The 27,187-nt window shown below is 42.2% G+C and overlaps 1 protein-coding gene across 3 annotated transcripts in view; it reads left to right on the top strand.

Moving 5' to 3' along the window:
• Nucleotides 1-27,187, top strand: part of pps (protein partner of snf) — a 593,176-nt gene that overhangs the window by 338,513 nt on the left and 227,476 nt on the right. For all 3 annotated transcript variants that reach the window (XM_070095224.1, XM_070095226.1, XM_070095225.1), the window contains one exon: nucleotides 1,788-1,911. In XM_070095224.1, the coding sequence (XP_069951325.1) occupies nucleotides 1,788-1,911 (124 nt within the window). The remainder of the gene's footprint in view (nucleotides 1-1,787; nucleotides 1,912-27,187) is intronic.

The raw sequence follows: 27,187 nt of genomic DNA, 5'->3' as shown, positions 1-27,187 counted from the left end.
TCTGAGCAGTGGACATGAACATCAAGGAAAGGAAACAAGGAATTAGATTCCCATTCAGCTTTAAATTTAATGGAAGGGGCAAGATTATTTAGAGCATCAAGAAATGGTTGGAAGACACAAGAGTCATGAAGCCAAAGAGCAAAGATGTCATCTACATAGCGGAGTGAGAGTGAATGGCGTACATCGAAAGTAGGAAGAAGAACAGTCTCGAAGTATTCCATGTAAAGATTAGCAAGGACAGGAGAGAGAGGAGAGCCCATAGCGACACCGAAGGTTTCAGAATAATATTTCCCTTGGAAAGAAAAGGAATTAGAGTCCACACAGAGGCAGATAAGATCAAGAAAGACATCAGTAGGTATAGGGAGATGAAAAAGCCCTTCATTGGCCTTCTCTCTAAGAAAATCAAGGACATCATCAAGAGGGACATTGGTGAAGAGGGACTCAACGTCAAGACTAAGCATCTTACAGGTTGGGAGAGAGTGAACTCGTTCAATGAAGTCTTGAGAGTGACAGAGGTGGGCATGAGAAAAAGTACCAAGAAAGGGAGTGAGGGTTTTGGCCAGGCAAGAAGCAAGAGAATAAGAGACAGAACCTCTAGAGGATATGATAGGAAAAACCGGATATGAATTCGTCGCAAAGTGAGGAGCGTCCTCTAATGGTAGTGGGTTTGTGTCATCCATCTTTAATATTGTTTTAATGTCACCTTTGCACCATTTATAACATTTCTGGTATATTTTCAAATGTTTATACAGTAGTGTACTGTATATTGTAATAAAAAGAATAGAGAAAGTCAGCTCTAATATACATTATTTAGGTATGCATACTGGTCAGAGAGCCTATTGTAAGTCCAAGTCATCGGTAAATGAGTATGTCACTAAGTGATGAGAGGCTGTATTCAAAGGAGCAGAGAGGAGAGATACATGATAATATATACCTGGAAGGCACTTGAGAACCTGGTCCCAAATCTGTACACTGCTATAATATACTGAAGTGAGAGATATGGAAGGAAGTGCAGTATAAACCCAGTGAAGAGCAGGGGTGTAGCAGGCACAATAAGGGAACACTGTATCAATATCCTTGGCCCCAGATTATTCAACATCTTACCAGAAGATATCAGAAACACTCCTAGATCAAGTGTAGACATCTTCAAGAGAAAACTGGACTAATTTCTTTATCAGGTGCCAGATCAACCAGGCTGTGATGGATATGTTGAGCAGTGGACCACTGGTAGCAACAGCCTGATTGACCAGGCTAGGACCAGATGAGCCTGGTCCATTGCCGGGCTCCAGGAGTAGAAAAACTCAGAAGACTCAACAAAGTTATATATCAAAGATTTAACTGCATCATCCCCACTCCTTCCAGATTGCAGGCATGTTGTACTTCCCACCTCCAGGACTCAAGTCTGACTAACCAGTTTTCCTTAATTCCTTTATAAATGTTACTTTGCTCGCTCTCCAATAACACATCCATTCAGTATATGGTCATTAAATTGATGTTTATGAAGTTAACTTATTATTTCCACTTCATTTAGAAAAAATAAAATGATACAGGTTTTTATTTTATTCATATAAAGTATGTTAGGATGAAGACTAACATTAGTGATTCTGCAAGTGGATGATTGCCATAATGAGGAATGAATGGAGTTGGTTAGGAATTAAGATATGAGAAGTGGTACAAAAAAAATATTTTTCCCAATTCAGTTATGGGATAAAATTTATAAGTAATCTCTTGACTGTTTTTGCAAAACAAAATTTGTCTGCCAAGTATATTATAATTATTTTTTGCAGGAACTTCAAGCTATAGAAAAATATGAACTGGACATGATTGCTCTGGGTAACCAGTATATAATGAAATCACATAAGGGAGAAATTGAAATAGACAAGGATGAATTTATCAAAGATAAGGAGAAAGGTAAGTTAAATTGAATATCCACTGTCCTGGTTACAAGTTATTCATCTTAGTGGTGCACAACTAATCAGTATTATTCAGTTTCTAAGGGTGAATTGGTTGCTTTTCTCATAGATTATATGTTATTAATGTATATTTGAAAATTTTTGACAAACTTTTCCATAATTCAGCAATGTCTTGTTAATGTTAGGTCTTTCTACCATTGGGTTGACTGGGCCTTCTCTTGAAAAAACTTGCTCTGTTTTTTTATTTTGTATTGGATATAGTCTCCAGCAAGTGCTTGGTTTCCATAATATATGATATTTAACCCTTAAACTGTCCAAACATAGATATATGTTTGCTCACGTAGTGATCTGAATGTAGATCAACGTTTTATTTTTCATTCCTTCAAAATTGGGGTGATAGGCCTAAGTCGCCTACACACAAGAGAATGGGTCTTACCACTCGGTGTGCTCAGAATTAAAAAAATCTGGGAATACTTAGTACCTTATGGGAACACCAGTTCAATTGAGCTCCAGCTAGAGCAAATAGCATGGCAAACACCAAGGATTCACTGATGTCATGTCGTATTAACACTCCCCTTTTAAGAGGAAAGTAAAAATAGGTTAGATAAATACATGAGTGGGTGAGTGTGAGTTGAACCTGACTAGCTGGGTCTGATGCCATGCTCCTTCCTTCAGTGAATGTGACCTGACTAGGTGGGTCATTGGTCTAAGATGGGGGGTGACATGGACCTGCCTTGCATGGGCCAGTAGGCCTGCTGCAGTGTTCCTTCTTTCTAATGTTATGTATTTGGCTGGATGACTGGCTTTGGCTGGATGGCTGGCTTTGGCTGGCTGGCTGCTTGGCTTTGGCTAGCTGGTTGGCTGGCTTTGGCTAGCTGGTTGGCTGGCTTTGGCTAGCTGGTTGGCTGGCTTTGGTTGGCTGGCTGACTGTCTTTGGCTCACTGGTTGGCTTTGGCTGCCTGACTGGCTGGCTGCCTGCCTGGCTTTGGCTGGCTGGCTTTGGCTGGCTGGCTGGCTTTGGCAGGCTGGCTGGATTTGGCTGGCTGGCTGGCTTTGGCTGACTTTGGCTGGCTTTGGCTGGCTGGCTGGCTGGCTCTCTCTCTCTCTTTGACTTGCTGGCTTTGCCCGACTGGCTGGCTGGCTTTGATTGGCTGGATTTGGCTGGCTGGCTGGCTTTTTCTGGTTGGCTGGCTGCTCTTGGCTGGCTGGCTTTGGCTGGCTGGCTTTGGCTGGCTGGCTGGCTTTGGCTGGTTGGTTGGCTGCTCTTGGCTGGCTGGATGGCTTTGGCTGGCTGGCTGGCTTTGTCTGGCTGGCTGGCTGGCTTTGGCTGGCTTTGGCTGGCTGGCTTTTTCTGGCTGGCTGGCTTTGGCTGACTGGCTGGCTTTGGCTGACTGGCTGGCTGGCTGGCTTTGGCTGGCTGGTTGGCTTTGGCTAGCTTTGGCTGGCTGGCTGACTTTGCCTGGCTAGCTGGCTTTGACTGGCTGGCTGGCTGGTTTTGACTGGCTGGCTGGCTTTGGCTGGCTGGCTGGCTTTGACTGGCTGGCTGGCTTTGGCTGGTTGGCTGGCTGGCTTTGGCTGGCTGGCTGGCTTTTTCTGGTTGGCTGGCTTTGGCTGACTGGCTGGCTTTGGCTGGTTGGCTGACTGGCTTTGGCTGGCTGGCTGGCTTTTTCTGGCTGGCTGGCTTTAGCTGGCTTTGACTGGCTTTGGCTGGCTGGCTGGCTCTCTCTCTGACTGGCTGGCTTTGCCTAGCTGGCTGGCTTTGACTGGCTGGCTGGCTTATTTTGGTTGGCTGGCTGGTTGGCTTTGGCTGGCTGGCTTTCTTTGGCTGGTTGGTTGGCTGCTCTTGGCTGGCTGACTGGCTGACTTTTGCTGGATGGCTTTGGCTGGCTGGCTGGCTTTGTTGGGCTGGCTTTGGCTGACTGGCTGGCTTTGGCTGGCTTTGGCTGGCTGGTTGGCTTTTGTTACTTTTTGAGTCTTTCTTTTCAGAGAGGAGACCCGTTAGTAGCAACAGGTGAAGATCCACTTAGGTCTTCTTACTCTTTTTAAATACACACATATGAATATAAGACAAAAAAGTTCTATAATGCTTTATCTGGTTTTATTCAGTATAATACTAAGCTTATAGAGTCACTTAGTAATTTAAATAATTGATAAAATTTAGGTATACCTTTTCTTATAAATTCATATGTACACAATCACTGTAGTTTCATAATCAAAGTCAAGATCAATGAAACACTAGATAGGGTGCCTTTACCACCTCCTCAATCAATTATATACACTACAGCTAGAACTGGTTAGAGACTATCACGAGACTAATAGTTGGAGAACACAGACGTGGTGTATTGCTTCACTTAAATGGCTGACTGCACAGACGCAACCCGTCAAGTATTCCGAGACTGAAGTAATTCAAGCAACCTTGGTTGAACCTAGGAATCCTGGTTCAAAGGTTCTCCTGAGACTTGCAACAAGAGAATAAGGGAGCTCCGTGTCTTGGTGCTTTCTCTACCAGAGATGAGAATGAACTGCTATGAGTAAAACTCCCTAGCTTGACGTCACCTCGGAATGAGTGAGTTTGTGAAGCATAAACGACCACAAGGCAATTCAACACATAAACACAAAACATCCTACGAAATAAATCAATAATTCATGGCCAGATAATATTATAAAACTAGGAGTCTTTATTTTAGCTACGAATAAAGGTACCAGTAATATAATACTAAGTGAAAAAGCCGTAATTACACACTAATCAATTGACCCTTCTTCAATTATGCACAAAGGGCGTAACACTCCTCCCGTACGACTGACTGTCGCACCAATAGAGACTTCAACTCATACAAGGCACACAATGCCCCCATTCTTTACTATATATCCAGGCAACTGCAAAGACAACGTCCTTCAGAGTAAAAAAGATTTTTCAGGGTCACCATGAAGCAGGAGTCAGGAAACTGAATTTTAATCTTTGCTCCATCTCAGAGGTAAACACACAGTAGTTGACCTCTGGCGACGTCAGAAGCTAAGGGCGTCATGGGAACACAACAGGAGACATGGCCAAAGCAGTGTATATTCTCAGCTTCTGCCAGACTGACATCCTGGATCTCAACTCCATAAGGACTCCTATTTTTTGTTACAGCAATCTTCTTACTGTTGATGGCAAAAAGTCAAAATATTAAACACAAAACCAATATTAATTATATTTGAAAAAAAAAAAAAAAAAAGGGAATATCTGACTTATCCTTAAGGGCGGGACAGAGCGTCAGCAATTACGTTATCCTGGCCACGTATGTGGTTAATACTTATTGAAAAGGGTTGAATTCGAAGAGCCCATCTCTGAATCGGGCATTCTTCAACTTCATAGTATTAAAGGTCAAAGGGTTATGGTCTGAATTGACTGTGATTTTGTGGGGAGCAGTGCCCAGGTAAACTTCAAAGTGCTCTAAAGATAACACTAAAGCTAACGCTTCTTTCTCTACAGTTGCATAATTTAACTGGTGGGACTTTAATTTAGCAGAAAAATAGCAAATAAGATGAAGAATATTAGAGGAGGAGGAGGGTTGTAGCAAGACTGCTCCCACAGCATAGCTACTGGCATCTACATGCAAAGAAAAAGGGACATCAAAATTTGGACTTCGTAATACTGGTGATGATTCAAGTAATCGTTTCAATTTGCTAAAAGCCGTGTCACTTTCTGAGGTCCAGCAGAATTTAACTTTAGAACTGGTTAATTCAAACAGGGGAGCTGCCACCTGAGAGAAGTTGGGGCAGAACCGGCGGTAGTAGCCGGCCATCCCTAGAAATCTTTGTACTCCTTTTCTGTCCCAAGGTATAGGGAATTCTGAAATGGCTTTGATCTTAGCATTAAGAGGTGCTACTGTTCCTTGGCCGATACTGAAACCTAAATATTTTATTCGGGCTTGCCCAAACTCACACTTGGCTAAATTAACCATAAAATTGTATTCTTCTAATTTTTTCAGAAGTGCTTCTAGCCGAGACACATGCTGTCCCCACTCTTCACTTATCACCACTAAATCGTCCAAATAAGCTTCTACACCTTCCAGCTCATAAGTTAGACTATTCATCAGCCTCTGAAAGGTAGACGCCGCATTACAGAGGCCGAAGGGCATAACTAAATAGTTAAATAGACCACCAGGAACAGTAAAAGACGATATCTCTTGGGCTCGTGTTGACAGTGGTACTTGGTAATAACCTCGTAACAGGTCTAGTCTACTCACATATTTAGCCCCGGAGACTTTATCTATTAAATCGTCTACCCTAGGTAGAGGATACACATCTGGTAAGGTCACGGAGTTTACCTTCCGGTAATCTGTACACATACGGTAAGATCCATCTGCTTTAGCCACGAGGACACAGGGCGAAGCCCACGGACTTTTGCTGCATTCGATCAAACCGTGAGTTAACAGAAAATCTATTTCCTCTCTAAGTGCCTTATTTTTCACTGGGCTCGTTTGATATGGGGCTTGCTTGATTGGCAGAGCACCTTGTACATCCACATCATGTGTACCCAGAGTGCAACGTTTGGGGACGTCTCCGAATAAACTCGGGTAAGCCATTAGCAACTCTTTAATCTTTCTAGCTTGGTCATCTCCTAAGTTACATAAAAACTGGTCCATAGCGCTCAACACTTCTGAATTTTTTAGACACACTTCTACCCCTCTAGAACAATCTGTAAGGCATGTATCCTCTTCTTGCGGTAGAATGGAAGTACTGTAGTGGGCGATGTTCCCCCATAATACCTTTTCAACTGATTTACATGGTAGGCATGGTTGGACTTCTTTTTACCTGGAGTACGAACTAAGTAATTTACCTCACTCAGTTTCCTCACTATCTCCATGGGTCCTTCATACCTGGGCTGTAGCGTATGTCCAGGAACCAATTTTAGAGCTAAAACTTTATCCCCTACTTGAAATGAGCGTAGAGCAGCCTTCTTATCGAAATGCTGCTTCGTTTTAGTCTGAGCTTTTGCTATATTTTCTAAAGCCAGGCTCCTCGTGAAGGACAGGTGCTCTTGCATTAAAGATGGCGATAAATACAAAGGTGGATCGGCCCTTCCGGACCATACTCCCTTTAACACGGCCAATGGTCCTCGTACCGCATGTCCATATATTAGCTCAAAGGGGCTGTACCCTAAACTTTCTTGCTCACTCTCCCTGATTGCGAGGAGGAGAAAAGGGATTCCCTCATCCCAATCCTTAGAGAACTGCTCACAATAAGCATGCATCATGAACTTTAAAGTCTGGTGAAATCTCTCTAAGGCCCCCTGGGTTTGAGGTCTATAAGCGGTAGAGAGTAAGGGTTTAATACCAAGTCTAGATAATGCTTCTCGGAACACTTTGGAAGTAAAATTAGAGCCTTGGTTTGATTGAATTTCCCGAGGCAACCCTACCTGGGAAAAGAATCGAATTAGAGCCCTTACTATAGCTCGAGCATTTATTTTTCTTAATGAAACAGCTTCAGGATACCTGGTGGCAGTATCCATTATAGTCAACAGATATTGATTACCCAACCTGGTTTTAGGAAGGGGACCCACACAATCGATTATCAAACGAGTAAAAGGTTCTCCTTCTACTGCAATAGGAATGAGGGGAGCAGGTGGCGGTGTCTGTGCTGGTTTACCTATTTTCTGGCAAATCGGGCAATTTCAAAGGTACTCTACCACCGTCTCTTTCATCTTGGGCTAGAAAAAATATCGAGACAACTTTCTCAGTGTCTTCCGTATCCCCAGATGTCCACCCATTGGACTATTATGGGCCACTTCCAGAGCCAGAGTTCGGAATCTTCCCAGTAAAACCAGAACCTGTTTCGTAGCACATAAATTAATATCGGGGGCAGCTGTCGTAGGAATTTTCCTCATTAGACGACCATTACTATAATAGAAGCAATCTTTTACGTCTGCCGCCTCAGTTTCAGTAATGGCTAGTCCTCTTACTCCCTCCAAAGAAGTGTCTTCTCGCTGTTCTTGGATCAAATTTTCTTGCTTAAAATCATTAATCTGCAAGGCCGTTAGATCTGATGTACTAATTTCTGGTAACTTATCTTCAGCTTCTGGCAAGTGAGCATTGCTAAACAATAGATCCAGGCCCCAATCAGAGGGATTATTGCTCAAAGACAATGGGAGTGAACGGGACTTTGCCATGGCTCTCGTAACTACGGCGAGAGGAAATAAAAGTGGACCCTCCTTGCAAGCCTCAAGGGCAAAATTTTCAGCTGAGGTATTCTCTATGACGAGAGGTTCTTTACAGATCCCTCCCAGGCCCAAGTCGTTTCCGACAAGTAGGTCTACTGACCTAATGGGAAATTATGTTTCTGATATACCTACCACCGCATATCCATCATAAGAACCTATTTTCAAGTATATTTTATGGAGGGGAACCCGAGACACGGTCCCTCCATACGCCTCTAAAAGCACATCTATCTTGGTATAGGTCGAGTCATTCAAAGAGAGAACGCCTTCCCTCAACAAAGTTAGGTAGCTCCCAGTGTCTCTATAAGACTTTACTTCAGCGAGTTGGGATTTGGTAGTCCCGGCCTTGCCAATAGAAAAATAAGGACTCATTGCCTCACTTACTTTCTTTTTGGACATGATTGAGGGAGTCAGTCATCTAGAAGTGGGAACCTTTTGACCGGCTGAATCTTGCTCCATCCATGGGTCCAGCTGTCCCTGGGACCTGGTAGACGTCATCTGTACAGGAACCACATCTAGAACTTTATTCTTCCGTCTCTTTCTAGCTTGTAACAGAGGCTTCTCACATGCCCTTTCTTCTGACAGTAGGAGCAGGTAGGTTTCTTCCTCACTTTATCCACCTCCAGGTGGGGCTTAGTATCGAAATGTTCCCCAGCATTAGGGTTAAGAACGGCGTAAGGAGCCACCTGATAGGGAGGTAATTTCTGGCGAATCTCTTCTCTTGGCCAGTATCGCCAATCCCTCGGGGGTGTTCTTACTTTCTCTCGAGGGGATTTTATCTCTCATTAACTGAGAGGAGATTTCATAATGATCAGCGAGCGAGGCGGAGGTTAAGACGTCCAAAGTCTGATGATCAATTAAAAACTTAGGCAAGTCTCCCGACAGGGCATTATTAACCCTTTCAGGGTCCGTCCCGTAGATCTACGGCTTTACGTTCAGGGTCCAAACCGTAGATCTACGTCATGAGCTCAGCTCACTCTGATAAACTGTGAGTGGTAAATTTTGGCCTAGATATGAGAGAATACATCTATGTGGTATGTGTGCACCACATAAAACAAATCCTGCAGCACACTGTGTATAATGAGAGAAAAAAAAAAGACCGTGATTTTCGATTAAAACAGCGACTTTGCAGCATTTTTTCGTATGTTTTTTTATAGTTGTATTTGTGATTTCTTGGTCTCATTTGATAGAATGGAAGACATATTACAGAAATAGAGATAATTTTGATTGGTTTTAGCACTGGAAATGGCTTGAAACTGAGCTCAAAGTGGCGGAAATGTTAAATTTTTGCCCATGACGAGAGGTTCTTTACAGATCCCTCCCAGGCCCAAGTCGTTTCCGACAAGTAGGTCTACTGACCTAATGGGAAATTATGTTTCTGATATACCTACCACCGCATATCCATCATAAGAACCTATTTTCAAGTATATTTTATGGAGGGGAACCCGAGACACGGTCCCTCCATACGCCTCTAAAAGCACATCTATCTTGGTATAGGTCGAGTCATTCAAAGAGAGAACGCCTTCCCTCAACAAAGTTAGGTAGCTCCCAGTGTCTCTATAAGACTTTACTTCAACGAGTTGGGATTTGGTAGTCCCGGCCTTGCCAATAGAAAAATAAGGACTCATTGCCTCACTTACTTTCTTTTTGGACATGATTGAGGGAGTCAGTCATCTAGAAGTGGGAACCTTTTGACCGGCTGAATCTTGCTCCATCCATGGGTCCAGCTGTCCCTGGGACCTGGTAGACGTCATCTGTACAGGAACCACATCTAGAACTTTATTCTTCCGTCTCTTTCTAGCTTGTAACAGAGGCTTCTCACATGCCCTTTCTTCTGACAGTAGGAGCAGGTAGGTTTCTTCCTCACTTTATCCACCTCCAGGTGGGGCTTAGTATCGAAATGTTCCCCAGCATTAGGGTTAAGAACGGCGTAAGGAGCCACCTGATAGGGAGGTAATTTCTGGCGAATCTCTTCTCTTGGCCAGTATCGCCAATCCCTCGGGGGTGTTCTCCTTACTTTCTCTCGAGGGGATTTTATCTCTCATTAACTGAGAGGAGATTTCATAATGATCAGCGAGCGAGGCGGAGGTTAAGACGTCCAAAGTCTGATGATCAATTAAAAACTTAGGCAAGTCTCCCGACAGGGCATTATTAACCCTTTCAGGGTCCGTCCCGTAGATCTACGGCTTTACGTTCAGGGTCCAAACCGTAGATCTACGTCATGAGCTCAGCTCACTCTGATAAACTGTGAGTGGTAAATTTTGGCCTAGATATGAGAGAATACATCTATGTGGTATGTGTGCACCACATAAAACAAATCCTGCAGCACACTGTGTATAATGAGAGAAAAAAAACTGAGACCGTGATTTTCGATTAAAACAGCGACTTTGCAGCATTTTTTCGTATGTTTTTTATAGTTGTATTTGTGATTTCTTGGTCTCATTTGATAGAATGGAAGACATATTACAGAAATAGAGATAATTTTGATTGGTTTTAGCACTGGAAATGGCTTGAAACTGAGCTCAAAGTGGCAGAAATGTTAAATTTTTGCCCATGACGAGAGGTTCTTTACAGATCCCTCCCAGGCCCAAGTCGTTTCCGACAAGTAGGTCTACTGACCTAATGGGAAATTATGTTTCTGATATACCTACCACCGCATATCCATCATAAGAACCTATTTTCAAGTATATTTTATGGAGGGGAACCCGAGACACGGTCCCTCCATACGCCTCTAAAAGCACATCTATCTTGGTATAGGTCGAGTCATTCAAAGAGAGAACGCCTTCCCTCAACAAAGTTAGGTAGCTCCCAGTGTCTCTATAAGACTTTACTTCAACGAGTTGGGATTTGGTAGTCCCGGCCTTGCCAATAGAAAAATAAGGACTCATTGCCTCACTTACTTTCTTTTTGGACATGATTGAGGGAGTCAGTCATCTAGAAGTGGGAACCTTTTGACCGGCTGAATCTTGCTCCATCCATGGGTCCAGCTGTCCCTGGGACCTGGTAGACGTCATCTGTACAGGAACCACATCTAGAACTTTATTCTTCCGTCTCTTTCTAGCTTGTAACAGAGGCTTCTCACATGCCCTTTCTTCTGACAGTAGGAGCAGGTAGGTTTCTTCCTCACTTTATCCACCTCAAGGTGGGGCTTAGTATCGAAATGTTCCCCAGCATTAGGGTTAAGAACGGCGTAAGGAGCCACCTGATAGGGAGGTAATTTCTGGCGAATCTCTTCTCTTGGCCAGTATCGCCAATCCCTCGGGGGTGTTCTCCTTACTTTCTCTCGAGGGGATTTTATCTCTCATTAACTGAGAGGAGATTTCATAATGATCAGCGAGCGAGGCGGAGGTTAAGACGTCCAAAGTCTGATGATCAATTAAAAACTTAGGCAAGTCTCCCGACAGGGCATTATTAACCCTTTCAGGGTCCGTCCCGTAGATCTACGGCTTTACGTTCAGGGTCCAAACCGTAGATCTACGTCATGAGCTCAGCTCACTCTGATAAACTGTGAGTGGTAAATTTTGTCCTAGATATGAGAGAATACATCTATGTGGAATGTGTGCACCACATAAAACAAATCCTGCAGCACACTGTGTATAATGAGAGAAAAAAAACTGAGACCGTGATTTTCGATTAAAACAGCGACTTTGCAGCATTTTTTCGTATGTTTTTTATAGTTGTATTTGTGATTTCTTGGTCTCATTTGATAGAATGGAAGACATATTACAGAAATAGAGATAATTTTGATTGGTTTTAGCACTGGAAATGGCTTGAAACTGAGCTCAAAGTGGCGGAAATGTTAAATTTTTGCCCATGTTCAAGAGTTAACAAACGACCTCACACGTCTAATACACGCCAGCTGGTGGGTCTAATATGCATTCACAAATGTGGTGATGATATTTATACAATTATTACAATATTGCATAACAGTAAATCTTCTATTTTTTTTATGTGAATAAAAATTCATTATGTGAATAAAAAATCAAAATGGAATTTATTTGTAAAGCCTCAAAACATAATTAATGAACAGAGGAAATGTTAGTTTAGTGCCAGGAATACCTACATTGTTTATTCTGGACCCCATTTTGAAATTGGAATATTTTGAACTTTGTGTTAAATTGGCCAAATTACCAATTTCCGGTCACTTTATTTTGTAGTTGAAACAGTTGACTTGGCGATTTCTTGTGCTCAATCGATAGAATAGAAGTAATGCTAGTGAAATAGCTAAGAATTTGGTCGACTGGAACAATGTAATTGGCCTAAAATGGGAGTCAAAGTCGGCAAAATCGCCGATTCGTAAATGTCGCTGACACATCAAAATTCACGAGTGCATAATTTCGTCAATTTTCCATCAAATTTCATACTTTTTGTTTTATTACATTCACAAAAAGATTCTCTACCATTTCGTAAGAAAAAATAAATTTTTTTTTTTTTTTAAATTCTTGGACACTGGGGCACCACTTCAGATTTTGGCCTTGGACCCTGAAAGGGTTAAACTCTTCCTGTAATATTAACTGAGTTAAGCTTTCAACAGAGTCACAGCCCGAGGCCCTTAACCACCTTTCCAGGGCTACCTTCTTCTGACGGGCAAAGTCTACCCACGTTTGCCTGGGTAGCTGTTGTAGGGTACGGAAAGTCCGTTGGTAGCTCAATGGGAGCAAGTCATAAGTTTCCAAAATTACTTTTTTAACCACCTCATAATTCATATACTTATCATAAGGCAGAGTAGCTGTACATTTTTGAGCCTTACCAGTTAAAGTTGTGTGCAATAGGGTGGCCCAATATTCCTGAGGCCATTGCATCCCCCTTGCCTGGTTCTCAAAGGTGTGAAAATAGGTGTCAAGGTCAGCTTCATTGAACTGAGGCACTAAAGATGCTGCCTTATGTAAATCAAAGGAGAGGTTCGGGGAAACCGTCAGTCTCACGTCTCTCTCCGCTTGTTGTCTTTCACAACGGATTTTCTCTCTCTCAAATTCTTCTTCATACAGTTTTCGCTGTGCTTCTAACTGAGCCGTTTGCAGATTTATGAGATGCACCATTCTCTTAAAATTGTCCAGAGAGATGGGTGTCAAGGGAATTGGTGGAGAAGGGGGGGGAAGAAACCCTTCCGGTCGTATCTTGGGCCGAGCTCCTGCTCCTCGCACGGCATCGTAGTTCGGCGACGGACTATTAGAAGGCCCTGGTTCATTTTCCCTTTCAGGGGGAAGTTTGTCACGTAACATTTCCTCAGCTCCTGGCATTGACATACTCTCAGCAACTAAGGAATTTGTAGGACTTCCAGGGGCTGATTTGCCGGCTCCACCTGATGCCTCTAGATCGTTTACTCGAGACATGCGATCCAGCTGGGATGTTAGACTTTCGACCTCTGAATCAGGCGACTCAGAAACTTCAGGAGGTATGGGGAATAAGATATTCCTTATAATAGACCGAACGGTTTCTGTGGTATAACGATTGTTATATGTCACCTCTAAATGCTTCGCTATCCGCCAGCACGTCTGCAGTTTCAAAGTCTCTAACTTATCCGAAATCAATTCGTTAACCAGTTGCTGTATGTGAACTTCCATTGGGAAGATATAGTTGGGATATCTCCTAGGACAGGCCCCCACTTGTTACGTTTTGAGTCTTTCTTTTCAGAGAGGAGACCCGTTAGTAGCAACAGGTGAAGATCCACTTAGGTCTTCTTACTCTTTTTAAATAAACACATATAAATATAAGACAAAAAAGTTCTATAATGCTTTATCTGGTTTTATTCAGTATAATACTAAGCTTATAGAGTCACTTAGTAATTTAAATAATTGATAAAATTTAGGTATACCTTTTCTTATAAATTCATATGTACACAATCACTGTAGTTTCATAATCAAAGTCAAGATCAATGAAACACTAGATAGGGTGCCTTTACCACCTCCTCAATCAATTATATACACTACAGCTAGAACTGGTTAGAGACTATCACGAGACTAATAGTTGGAGAACACAGACGTGGTGTATTGCTTCACTTAAATGGCTGACTGCACAGACGCAACCCGTCAAGTATTCCGAGACTGAAGTAATCCAAGCAACCTTGGTTGAACCTAGGAATCCTGGTTCAAAGGTTCTCCTGAGACTTGCAACAAGAGAATAAGGGAGCTCTGTGTCTTGGTGCTTTCTCTACCAGAGGTGAGAATGAACTGCTATGAGTAAAACTCCCTAGCTTGACGTCACCTCGGAATGAGTGAGTTTGTGAAGCATAAACGACCACAAGGCAATTCAACATATAAACACAAAACATCCTACGAAATAAATCAATAATTCATGGCCAGATAATATTATAAAACTAGGAGTCTTTATTTTAGCTACGAATAAAGGTACCAGTAATATAATACTAAGTGAAAAAGCCGTAATTACACACTAATCAATTGACCCTTCTTCAATTATGCACAAAGGGTGTAACAGCTTTGGCTGGCTGGCTGACTTTGCCTGGCTATCTGGCTTTGACTGGCTGGCTGGCTTTGGCTGGCAGGCTGGCTTTGGCTGGCTGGCTGGCTTTGGCTGGTTGGCTGGCTGGCTGGCTTTGGCTGGCTGGCTGACTTTTTCTGGCTGGCTGGCTTTGGCTGGCTGGGCCTGGCTGGTTGACTTTGCCTGGCTGGCTTTGGCTGGCTGGCTGGCTTTGGTTGGCTGGCTGGCTGACTGGCTGGCTGAATGGCTGGCTGACTGGCTGGCTTTGACTGGCTGGATGGCTTTGGCTGGCTGGCTGACTCTCTCTGACTGGCTGGCTGGCTAGCTGGCTGGCTGACTTTTGCTGGCTTGCTGCCTGGCTTTGGCTGGCTTGCTGGCTGGCTTGCTTTGGCAGGCTGGCTGGATGGCTGGCTCTCTTTGGCTGGCTGGCTGGTTCTCTTTAGCTAGCCTGGCTTCGACTGGCTGGCTGACTGGCTTTGACTGGCTGGCTGGCTGGCTGGCTCTGACTGGCTGGCTGGCTTTGACTGGCTGGCTGGCTTTGACTGGCTGGCTGGCTTTGGCTGGTTGGATGGTTTTTGCTGGCTGGCTGGCTTTTGCTGGCTGATTTTTGGCTGACTGGCTTTGGCTTGATGGCTGGCTGGCTTTGGCTGGCTGGCTGGCTTTGACTGGCTGGCTGGCTTTGGCTGGCTGGCTGGCTTTGACTGGCTGGCTGGCTGACTTTGGCTGGCTTGCTGGCTGGCTTTGGCTGGCTGGCTTTGGCTGGCTGGATGGCTTTTGCTGGCTGGCTTTGGCTGGCTGGCTTTGGCTGTCTCTGGCTGTCTTTGGCTGTCTCTCTCTCTGCCTATACCTTTGTCTATCTGTCTATCTCTGTCTCTCAGATGTACACATAAGTACACTTATTGTACATAGTGTAAATTACCTAGGATAACCCAAAAATTCCAGGCACAGTGCTATACTATACTTGTAGATTTTTTTTTTTTTTTTAGCAAGTTGGCCATCTCCCACCTAGGCAGGGTGACCCAAAAAGAAGGAAAATCCCCAAAACGAAAATACTTTCATCATCATTCAACACTTTCACCTCATTCACACATAATCACTGTTTTTGCAGAGGTGCCCAGATACAACAGTTTTGATGCATATATAAAGATACAATATAAAAAGTGACCTGAAATAATATAATAAACTCCATATAGCATACAATATCAGGGCCCCTATTATATATACATTGTCCTATTACACATCCCTCCAAACTGCTAATATCCCGAACCCCTCGTTTAAAGTGCAGGCATTGTCCTTCCCATTTCTAGAACTCAAGTCTGGCTTTGTAAAAATAACCGGTTTCCCTGAATCCCTTACCTAAATATTACCCTGCTCACACTCCAGCAGCTCGTCAGGTCCCAAAAACCATTCGTCTCCATTCACTCCTATCTAACACGCTCATGCGCACTTGCTGGAAGCCCAAGTCCCTCGCCCATAAAACCTCCTTTAGCTCCTCCCTCCAACCTTTTCAAGGACAACCCCTACCCCGCTTTCCTTCCACTACAGGTTTATATGCTCTCCATGTCATTCTACTTTGGTCCATTCTCTCTAAATGACCAAACCCCCTCAACAACCCCTCTTCAGCCCTCTGACTATTACTTTTATTAACTCCACACCTTCTAATAATTTCCACACTTCGAATTCTCTGCATAATATTTACGACACACATTGCCCTTAGAGAGGACATCTTCACTGCCTCCAACCGCCTCCTCGCTGCAGCATTTACAACCCAAGCTTCGCACTCATATAAGAGTGTTGGTAGCACTATACTATCATACATTCCCTTCTTTGTCTCCAATGATAATGTTGTTTTGGAGAGTTAGAGGTATTGGGAAGATGGAAGGAATATTTTGAGGAATTGTTAAATGTTGATGAAGATAGGGAAGCTGTGATTTCGTGTATAGGGCAAGGAATAACATCTTGTAGGAGTGAGGAAGAGCCAGTTGTGAGTGTGGGGGAAGTAGGTAAAATGAAAGGGGGTAAGGCAGCCGGGATTGATGGGATAAAGATAGAAATGTTAAAAGCAGGTGGGGATATAGTTTTGGAGTGGTTGGTGCAATTATTTAATAAATGTATGGAAGAGAGTAAGGTACCAAGGGATTGGCAGAGAGCATGCATAGTTCCTTTGTATATAGGCAAAGGGGACAAAAGAGAGTGCAAAAATTATAGGGGGATAAGTTTGTTGAGTATACCTGGTAAAGTGTATGGTAGAGTTATTATTGAAAGAATTAAGAGTAAGATGGAGAATAGGATAGCAGATGAACAAGGAGGCTTTAGGAAAGGTAGGGGGTGTGTGGACCAGGTGTTTACAGTGAAACATATAAGTGAACAGTATTTAGATACGGCTAAAGAGGTTTTTGTGGCATTTATGGATTTGGAAAAGGCGTATGACAGGGTGGATGGGGGGGGGGCAATGTGGCAGATGTTGCAGGTGCATGGTGTAGGAGGTAGGTTACTGAAAGCAGTGAAGAGTTTTTACGAGGATAGTGAGGCTCAAGTTAGAGTATGTAGGAAAGAGGGAGATTATTTCCCAGTAAAAGTAGGCCTTAGACAAGGATGTGTGATGTCATCGTGGTTGTTTAATATATTTATAAATGGGGTTGTAAGAGAATTAAATGCGAGGGTCTTGGCAAGAGGCGTGGAGTTAAAAGATAAAGAATCACACATAAAGTGGGAGTTGTCACAGTTGCTCTTTGCTGATGACACTGTGCTCTTGTGAGATTCTGAAGAGAAGTTGCAGAGGTTGGTGGATGAATTTAGTAGGGTATGCAAAAGAAGAAAATTGAAAGTGAATACAGGAAAGAGTAAGGTTATGAGGATAAAAAGATTAGGTGATAAAAGATTGGATATCAGATTGGAGGGAGAGAGTATGGAGGAGGTGAATGTATTCAGATATTTGGGAGTGGACATGTCCACGGATGGGTCTATGAAAGTTGAGGTGAATCATAGAATTGATGAGGGGAAAAGGGTGATCAGTGCACTTAGGAGTCTGTGGAGACAAAGAACTTTGTCCTTGGAGGCAAAGAGGGGAATGTATGAGAGTATAGTTTTACCAACGCTCTTACATGGGTGTGAAGCATGGGTGATGAATGTTGCAGCGAGGAGAAGGCTGGAGACAGTGGAGATGTCATGTCTGAGGGCAATGTGTGGTGTGAATATAATGCAGAGAATTCGTAGTTTGGAAGTTAGGAGGAGGTGTGAGATTACCAAAACTGTTGTCCAGAGGGCTGAGGAAGGGTTGTTGAGGTGGTTCGGACATGTAGAGAGAATGGAGCGAAACAGAATGACTTCAAGAGTGTATCAGTCTGTAGTGGAAGGAAGGCAGGGTAGGGGTCGGCCTAGGAAAGGTTTGAGGGAGGGGGTAAAGGAGGATTTGTGTGCGAGGGGCTTGGACTTCCAGCAGGCATGCGTGAGCATGTTTGATAGGAGTGAATGGAGACAAATGGTTTTTAATACTTGACTTGCTGTTGGAGTGTGAGCAAAGTAACATTTATGAAGGGATTCAGGGAAACCGGCAGGCCGGACTTGAGTCCTGGAGATGGGAAGTACAGTGCCTGCACTCTGAAGGAGGGGTGTTAATGTTGCAGTTTAAAAACTGTAGTGTAAAGCACCCTTCTGGCAAGACAGTGATGGAGTGAATGATGGTGAAAGTTTTTCTTTTTTCGGGCCACCCTGCTTTGGTGGGAATCGGCCAGTGTGTTAATAATAAAAAATTCTAGCGGTTTCAAATCAAGCAGGAGAAAGCTGGTAGGCCCATGTGTGAGAGAATGGGTCTCTGTGGTCAGTGTGCACCATATAAAAAATAAATCCTGCAGCACGCAATGCATGATGAGAAAAAGAAACTCCGACCATTTTTTAATTAAAATGCTGACTTTGTGGTCTATTGTCATATAGTATTTATGGTTGTATTCTCGTTTTCTTGGTCTCATTTGATAGAATGGAAAACATATTATAGAAATAGAGGTGATTTTGATTGGTTTTACTATGAAAAGAACCTTGAAATGGAACTCAAATGTTTGATTTTTGCCTATGTTCAAAAGTAAACAATTGCTGTCTTTTTCCAATAAATGTCCAAGTAGCCATTCTAATATGCAGTCAAGAATGGGTTGACATTATTTATACAATTATTACAATATTGCAATATTCTGCATAGCAGTAAATCTTCTATTTTTTGTTTGAATAAAAATTCAAAACAGAAAGCAAGAGTAATATCAGAGGTGCCTGGAGGTGTGACTGATGAACAAAGAAAATGTTGTTTTAGAGCTGGGAATGTCCTCATTGTTCATTCTGGACCCTATTTTCAAATTGTCATATTTTTTAACCTTTTCAGGTTCGCCAGGCCCTCTCAGAGACTTGTTCTCAGGGTTGCCAAATTTAAAAAAAAAAAAAATAAACTTTTTTTTTATGAAGAGACAGAGAATCTTTTCCCGATCATAATGACACCAAAAGTATGAAATTTGATGGAAAACTTACGGAATTATGCTCTCGCGAAGTTAGAGGTCTCGACGATGTTTACGTATCGATTTTGCCCACTTTGAGCCCTATTTTCGGCCAATTCCAATGTACTAGTCGACAAAAATCATAACTATTTTGCTAGAACTCCAATTTTTTCTATCGAATGAGTACAAGAAACCACCCATTTACCGATTTCAACTATCCAATAAAGTGGTCAGAATTTAGCAATTTTGCTAATTTCACACAAATTTCAAAAGATGCCATTTCCAAATAGGGTCCAGAATAAACAAAAAAGACATTCCTGGCACTAAAATACCATTTCCTCTGTTCATTAGTCACGTCCCCACGCCCCTCTTACATTATTTTGCTTTCCACTTTGAATTTTTATTCTCACAAAAAATAGAAGATTTACTGTTACGCAGACTACTGCATTAGTGTAGAAATGGTATAAATAATATCAGCACACTTGTGAAAGAATATTAGACTCACCAGTTGACGTGTATTGGACGCTTAGCATGATTTGTTTACTTTTGAACTTTGGTAAAAATCGAACATTTCTGCTATTTTGAGCTCAATTTCAAGGTACTTTTCATTGTAAAATCAGTCAAAATCATCTCAATTTCTGTAATATGTCTTCCATTCTATAAAATGAGACCAGGAAATCTAGAATACAACAATAAATACCATATGAAAATACAGTGCAAAGTCGCTGTTTTAATCCAAAAACACGGTAAAAGTTTTTTTTTTCTCATTACGCACTGTGTGCTGCAGGATTTTTTTTATACTGCGCACACTGACCACATAGACCCATTCTTTCATATGTAGGCCTACCAGCTTTCTCTTACTAGATTTGAGGGCGCTAGAGTTTAGGCATTCTAGTACGTGAAAAACCCTGGTGCGTAAGCCGTACTAGTACGGCCGAAACCCTGAAAGGGTTAATTTTTGTGAAATGTTCCAATTTGCAAATTTCTGACCATGTTATTGGGTAGTTGAAATCAGTAAATGGGCAGTTTCTTGTACTCAGTTGATAGAGAAAATGGAGTTTTAAAGAAATAGCTATGAGTTTGGTTGACTGGAACAATGGAATTAGCCGAAAATATGCCTCAAAGTGGGCGAAATCGCCGATTCGTAAATATCGCCGAGGTTGCTATCTTTGCAAGAGCGTAATTCCGTCAGTTTTCCATCAAATTTCATTCCTTTGGTGTCATTACAATCGGGAAAAGATTCTCTGTCATTTCACAAGAAATTTTGTTTTTTTTCGGAAATTTTGCGACACCAGGAGACACCTCAGGATTTCGGGTTGCGACAGTCAAGGGGTTAAAAGTTCTTGCAAGTGCCTCTCCTGCTCTATCATCTGCTCTCCTTTTGCACTCTCTCACCAGTCTCTTCACCTTTTAATCTCCATATACAGTGGTCCCTCAATAATCGACCGGCCTGAAAGTCGACCATTTCAGAAATCAACCGGTTTTTTCGACAAAATATTGACTCGGAAATTGACCAAAATTCGTTTATCGACCCGTCTCGACCCGTCGTCCCAGACGCGTATGCACGAGGTAAGCGGGCCTTGACCCGCCTCAGCCTTCTTTCCCAGCCAGTGTGCCATTGTTTACCAGTTAGCGGCGGTCCTCTCACGTGCTCCAGTGAAATATTTCATAATATTTCATTTATTTTAGTGCTTGCAAGTTATTTAAGTGCTAAATAAGCTACCATGGCTCCAAAGAAAGGTCCTAGTGCCAAACATTTGGTAAAGAAGGTGAGAAATACCATTGAATTTAAGAAAAACATCATTGATCAATATGATAGTGGCGTACGTGTGGGCGAACTGGCGAGGATGTATAACAAAAATCATTCAACCATATCTTCCATCATAGCCATGAGAAAGGAAATCAAGGACGCTGTTGTTGCAAAGGGGGTAAATATGCTGACAAAAATGAGATCACCAGTACTGGAAGAGGTTGAGAAGTTATTATTGGTGTGGATAAATGAGAAACAATTAGCAGGAGACAGTCTTATGACCTCGATTATTTGTGAAAAGGCTAGGCAGTTGCATGAAGATTTGGTAAATAAATTGCCTGCAAATAGTGGTGAAGTGAGTGATTTTAAGGCCAGCAAAGGCTGGTTTGAGAGATTTAAGAAGCGTACTGGCATACACAGTGTGGTAAGGCATGGTGAGGCTGCCAGTTCGGACCACAAGGCGGCTGAAAAATATGTGCATGAATTCCAGGAGTACATAGAGGCTGAAGGACTGAAACCTGAACAAGTGTTCAATTGTGACGAAACAGGCCTCTTCTGGAAGAAAATGCCAAAGAGGACCTTCATTACACAAGAGGAAAAGTCAATGCCAGGACACAAGCCTATGAAAGACAGGCTGACGCTAATGTTCTGTGCTAATGCTAATGGGGATTTCAAAGTGAAGCCGTTACTAGTGTACCATTCTGAAAATCCCAGAGCATTTAAGAAAAATAATGTTATGAAGAGTAAATTGTGTGTGTTTTGGAAATCTAATAATAAGGCATGGGTCACGAGGGAAATTTTTGTAGAGTGGTTCAACGATGTGTTTGGCCCTAGTGTGAAGAATTACCTCCTGGAGAAGAAATTGGATCTCAAGTGCCTGCTAGTAATGGACAATGCACCTGCTCATCCACCAAACTTGGATGACCTAATTCTGAAGGAGTTTGGGTTCATCTCAGTAAAGTTCTTGCCCCCGAATACCACTCCTCTCCTCCAACCCATGGACCAGCAGGTCATTGCAAACTTTAAAAAACTGTACACAAAAGCAATGTTTGAAAGGTGCTTCAATGTGACCTCAGACACTCACTTGACCCTACGAGATTTTTGGAAAGAACATTTCAGTATTTTCCATTGTGTAAGCCTTATAGGTAAGGCTTGGGAGGGAGTGTCTACCAGGACTTTGAACTCTGCTTGGAGAAAATTGTGGCCAGATTGTGTCGACAAGAGGGATTTGGAAGGGTTTGGGGCTGACCCTGATGAGCCTATGTCAGTTTTGAACTCTATTGTGGCACTGGGGAGTTCCATGGGGTTGGATGTGAGTTTGGAGGATGTGGAAGAGTTGGTGGAGGACCACAACGAAGAGCTAACCACTGAGGAGCTGCAAGAGCTTCAGCAGGAAGAGCAACAGATCGCAGCTCAGAATCTTGCTGCAGAGGAGGAGGAAGAGAGATGGAAGAAGGTGCCTTCTTCAGAAATTAAGGAGATTTTTACTATGTGGGGTAAGATGGAAAGATTTATGGAGAAACATCACCCAGAGAAGGATGTTGCAAGCCATATCGGCAACTTGTACAGTGACAGAGTCTTGGCCCATTTTAGGGAAGTTTTAAAGAGACGCCAGAAACAGAGCTCTCTGCACAGTTATTTTGCGAGACAGGACTCCAGTGACTCTCAAGCTGGTCCTAGTGGCATTAAGAAACAGAGAAGAGAAGCAACCCCAGAGAAGTAATTGGTACCTGAGGTGTTGCTGGTAGGGGATTCCCCTTCCAAACTGTAAACAATCCAATCTCTCTCCTCCTCCAGTCTCCCATACACTAAGAAGAATCTCCAATAAAGGTAAGTGTTATGCTGTTAATGTTTCATTCATCATTTCCCATTGTATTGTTTATGTACTACATGAATATTTCATGTAAAAAATTTTTTTGTTTTAATACTTCTGGGTGTCAGGAACGGATTAATTGAATTTACATTATTTCTTATGGGGAAAATTGATTCGTAAATCGACCATTTCGATAATCGACCAGCTTCCAGGAACGGATTACCGTCCATAATCGAGGGACCACTGTACTTTGCTCTTCTTATAATACCTCTGCTTTGTAAAAACCTCTCATAAGGTACCTTTTTCTCTTTTATCACACCCTTTACTTCATCATTCCACCAGTCACTCCTCTTTCCTCCTCCACCCACCCTCTTATGTTCACAAACTTCTGCCCCACATTTTAATACTGAATTTTTTAAAACTATTCCAACCCTCTTCGACCCCCCCCCCCCACTACTCATACTTGCACTAGCCCACCTTTCTGCCAATAGTTGCTTGTATCTCACCCTAACTTCCTCCTCCTTTAGTTTACACATTTTCACCTCTATCTTACTTGTTGTTGACACTTTCCTTTTGTGCCATGTGCCTTTTACTCTAACTGTAGCTTCAACTAAATAATGATCTGATATATCGGTTGCCCGTCTATAAACATATACATCCTGAAGCTTACCCGTCAACCAATTATCCAACGATACATAATCTAACAAACTACTTTCATTACATGCTATATCATACTTTGTGTACTTATTTATCCTGTTTTTCATAAAATGTGTATTACTTATTACCAAACCTCTTTCTACACATAGCTCAATTAAAGTCTCCCCATTTTTATTTACCCCTTGCACCTCAAATTTACCTACTACTCCCTCCACAACATTTTTACCCACTTTAACATTGAAATCCCCAACCACAAGTACTCTAACACTTGGTTCAAAACTCCCCATGCACTCACTCAACATTTCCGAAAATCTCTCTCTCTCCTCTACACTTCTCTCTTCTCCAGGTGCATAAATGCTTACTGTAACCCACTTTTCACATCCAACCCTTATTTTACTCAACATAATCCTTGAATTAATTCACTTATATTCCCTCTTTTCCTGCCATAATTTTTTTTTTTAACAAGTCAGCCGTTTTCCACCGAGGTATGGTGACCCAAAAAAGAAAGAAAATCCCCAGAAAGAAAATACTTTCATCATCATTCAGCACTTTCACCTCACTCACACATAATCACTGTTTTTGCAGAGGTGCATAGAATGCAACAGTTTAGAAGCATATACATTTAAAGATACACAACAAATACCTCCAAACTGCCGGTATCCCAAAGCCCTCCTTTAAAGTGCAGACATTGTAATTCCCATTTCTAGGACTCAAGTCTGGCTATGTAAAAATAACCATTTTCCCTGAATCCTTTCGTTAAATAATACCCTGCTCACACTCCAGCATCTCATCAGGTCCCAAAAACCATTCGTCTCCTTTCACTACTATCTAACACGCTCACGCATGCTTGCTGGAAGTCCAAGCCCCTCGCCCACAAAACCTTGTTAAGCCCCTCCCTCCAACCTTTTCAAGGGCAACCCCTAACCCGCCTTCCCCTACAGATTTATATGCTCTCCATGTCATTCTACTTTGATCCATTCTCTCTAAATAACCACCTTAACAACCCCTCTTCAGCCCTCTGACTAATACTTTTATTAACTCCACACCTTCTCCTAATTTCCACACTCTGAATATTCTGCATAATATTCACACCACACATTGCCCTGAGACAAGACATCTCCACTGCCTCCAGCCGCCTCTTCGCTGTAGCATTTACAAACCAAGCTTCACACCCCTATAAGAGTGTTGGTACTACTATACTTTCATACATTCTCTTCTTTGCCTCCATAGATAAAGTTTTTTGTCTCCACATATTCCTCAGCACACCACATGCCTTTTTTCCTTCATCAATTCTATGATTAACCTCATCCTTTATAAATCAATCCACAGACACGTCAACTCCCAAATATCTGAAAACATTCTTGGCACTGGCCATTGAGGTATACCATCTTTTAGGAGTGAAGAAGAGCAGAATGTAAGTGTGGGGGAGGTACGTGAGGCATTATGTAGAATGAAAGGGGGTAAAGCAGCTGGAACTGATGGGATCATGACAGAAATGTTAAAAGCAGGGGGGGATATAGTGTTGGAGTGTTTGGTACTTTTGTTTAATAAATGTATGAAAGAGGGGAAGGTACCTAGGGATTGGCAGAGAGCATGTATAGTCCCTTTATATAAAGGGAAAGGGGACAAAAGAGATTGTAAAAATTATAGAGGAATAAGTTTACTGAGTATACCAGGAAAAGTGTACGGTAGGGTTATAATTGAAAAAAATAGAGGTAAAACAGAATGTAGGATTGCGGATGAGCAAGGAGGTTTCAGAGTGGGTAGGGGATGTGTAGATCAAGTGTTTACATTGAAGCATATATGTGAACAGTATTTAGATAAAGGTAGGGAAGTTTTTATTGCATTTATGGATTTAGAAAAGGCATGTGATAGAGTGGATAGAGGAGCAATGTGGCAGATGTTGCAAGTATATGGAATAGGTGGTAAGTTACTAAATGCTGTAAAGAGTTTTTATGAGGATAGTGAGGCTCAGGTTAGGGTGTGTAGAAGAGAGGGAGAATACTTCCCGGTAAAAGTAGGTCTTAGACAGGGATGTGTAATGTCACCATGGTTGTTTATTATTTTTATAGATGGGGTTGTAAAGGAAGTAAATGCTAGGCTGTTCGGGAGAGGGGTGGGATTAATTTATGGGGAATCAAATTCAGAATGAGAATTGACACAGTTACTTTTTGCTGATGATACTGTGCTTATGGGAGATTCCAAAGAAAAATTGCAAAGGTTAGTGGATGAGTTTGGGAATGTGTGTAAAGGTAGAAAGTTGAAAGTGAACATAGAAAAGAGTAAGGTGATGAGAGTATCAAATGATTTAGATAAAGAAAAATTGGATATCAAATTGGGGAGGAGGAGTATGGAAGAAGTGAATGCTTTCAGATACTTGGGAGTTGACGTGTCAGCGGATGGATTTTTGAAGGATGAGGTTAATCATAGAATTGATGAGGGAGAAAAGATGAGTGGTGCGTTGAGGTACATGTGGAGTCAAAAAACGTTATCTATGGAGGCAAAGAAGGGAATGTATGAAAGTATAGTAGTACCAACACTCTTATATGGATGTGAAGCTTGGGTGGTAAATGCAGCAGCGAGGAGACGGTTGGAGGCAGTGGAGATGTCCTGTCTAAGGGCAATGTGTGGTGTAAATATTATGCAGAAAATTCGGAGTGTGGAAATTAGGAGAAGGTGTGGAGTTAATAAAAGTATTAGTCAGAGGGCAGAAGAGGGGTTGTTGAGGTGGTTTGGTCATTTAGAGAGAATGGATCAAAGTAGAATGACATGGAAAGCATATAAATCTATAGGGGAAGGAAGGCGGGGTAGGGGTCGTCCTCGAAAGGGTTAGAGAGAGGGGGTAAAGGAGGTTTTGTGGGCGAGGGGCTTGGACTTCCAGCAAGCTTGCGTGAGCGTGTTAGATAGGAGTGAATGGAGACGAATGGTACTTGGGACCTGATGATCTGTTGGAGTGTGAGCAGGGTAATATTTAGTGAAGGGATTCAGGGAAACCGGTTATTTTCATATTGTCGGACTTGAGTCCTGGAAATGGTAAGTACAATCCCTGCACTTTAAAGGAGGTGTTTGGGATATTAGCAGTTTGGAGGGATATGTTGTGTATCTTTATACGTATATGCTTCTAAACTGTTGTATTCTGAGCACCTCTGCAAAAACAGTGATAATGTGTGAGTGTGGTGAAAGTGTTGAATGATGATGAAAGTATTTTCTTTTTGGGGATTTTCTTTCTTTTTTGGGTCACCCTGCCTCGGTGGGAGACGGCCGACTTGTTGAAAAAAAAAAAAAATCACTTCTTCCATACTCCTCCTCCCCAATTTGATATCCAGTTTTTCTTTATCTAAATCATTTGATACTGTCATCACCATAGTCTTTACTATGTTCACTTTCAACTTTCTACCTTTACACACACTCCCAAACTCGTCTACTAACCTTATTCTTCAATATTATTGCTGCTCCTTCTTTAGCTCTGATTCTATTTGAAACCCCTGACCTAATCCCATTTATTTCTCCCCACTGAAACTCTCCCACCCCATTCAGCTTTGTTTCACTTAAAGCAGGACATCCAGCTTCTTGTCATTCATAACATCCACAATCATCTTTCTTGTCATTCTCACAACATCCACACACTTTCAAACATCCCAGTTTCATGGTTTTCTTCTTTTTCTTTTTAGTAGGCTATACAGGAAAAGGGGCTACTAGCCCATTATTCCCAGCATTTTAGTTGACTTTTACAACATGCATGGCTTATGGAGGAAAGATTTTTATTTTGCTTCCCCATGGATACAAAAGAAAAAGCAGTAAGAAAAAGAACTGTTAAGATAAAATCAAAGAAATCTTAGATGAGTGTGTATATATAAACGTGTACATATAATTGCAGTGTGACCTAAGTGTAAGTAGAAGTAACAAGACGTACCTGAAATCTTGCATGTTTATGAGACA

This window comes from Cherax quadricarinatus, chromosome 49, assembly GCF_038502225.1.
Source record: "Cherax quadricarinatus isolate ZL_2023a chromosome 49, ASM3850222v1, whole genome shotgun sequence".
NCBI lineage: Eukaryota > Metazoa > Arthropoda > Malacostraca > Decapoda > Parastacidae > Cherax > Cherax quadricarinatus.
This window is presented reverse-complemented; position numbering and strand designations above follow the sequence as displayed.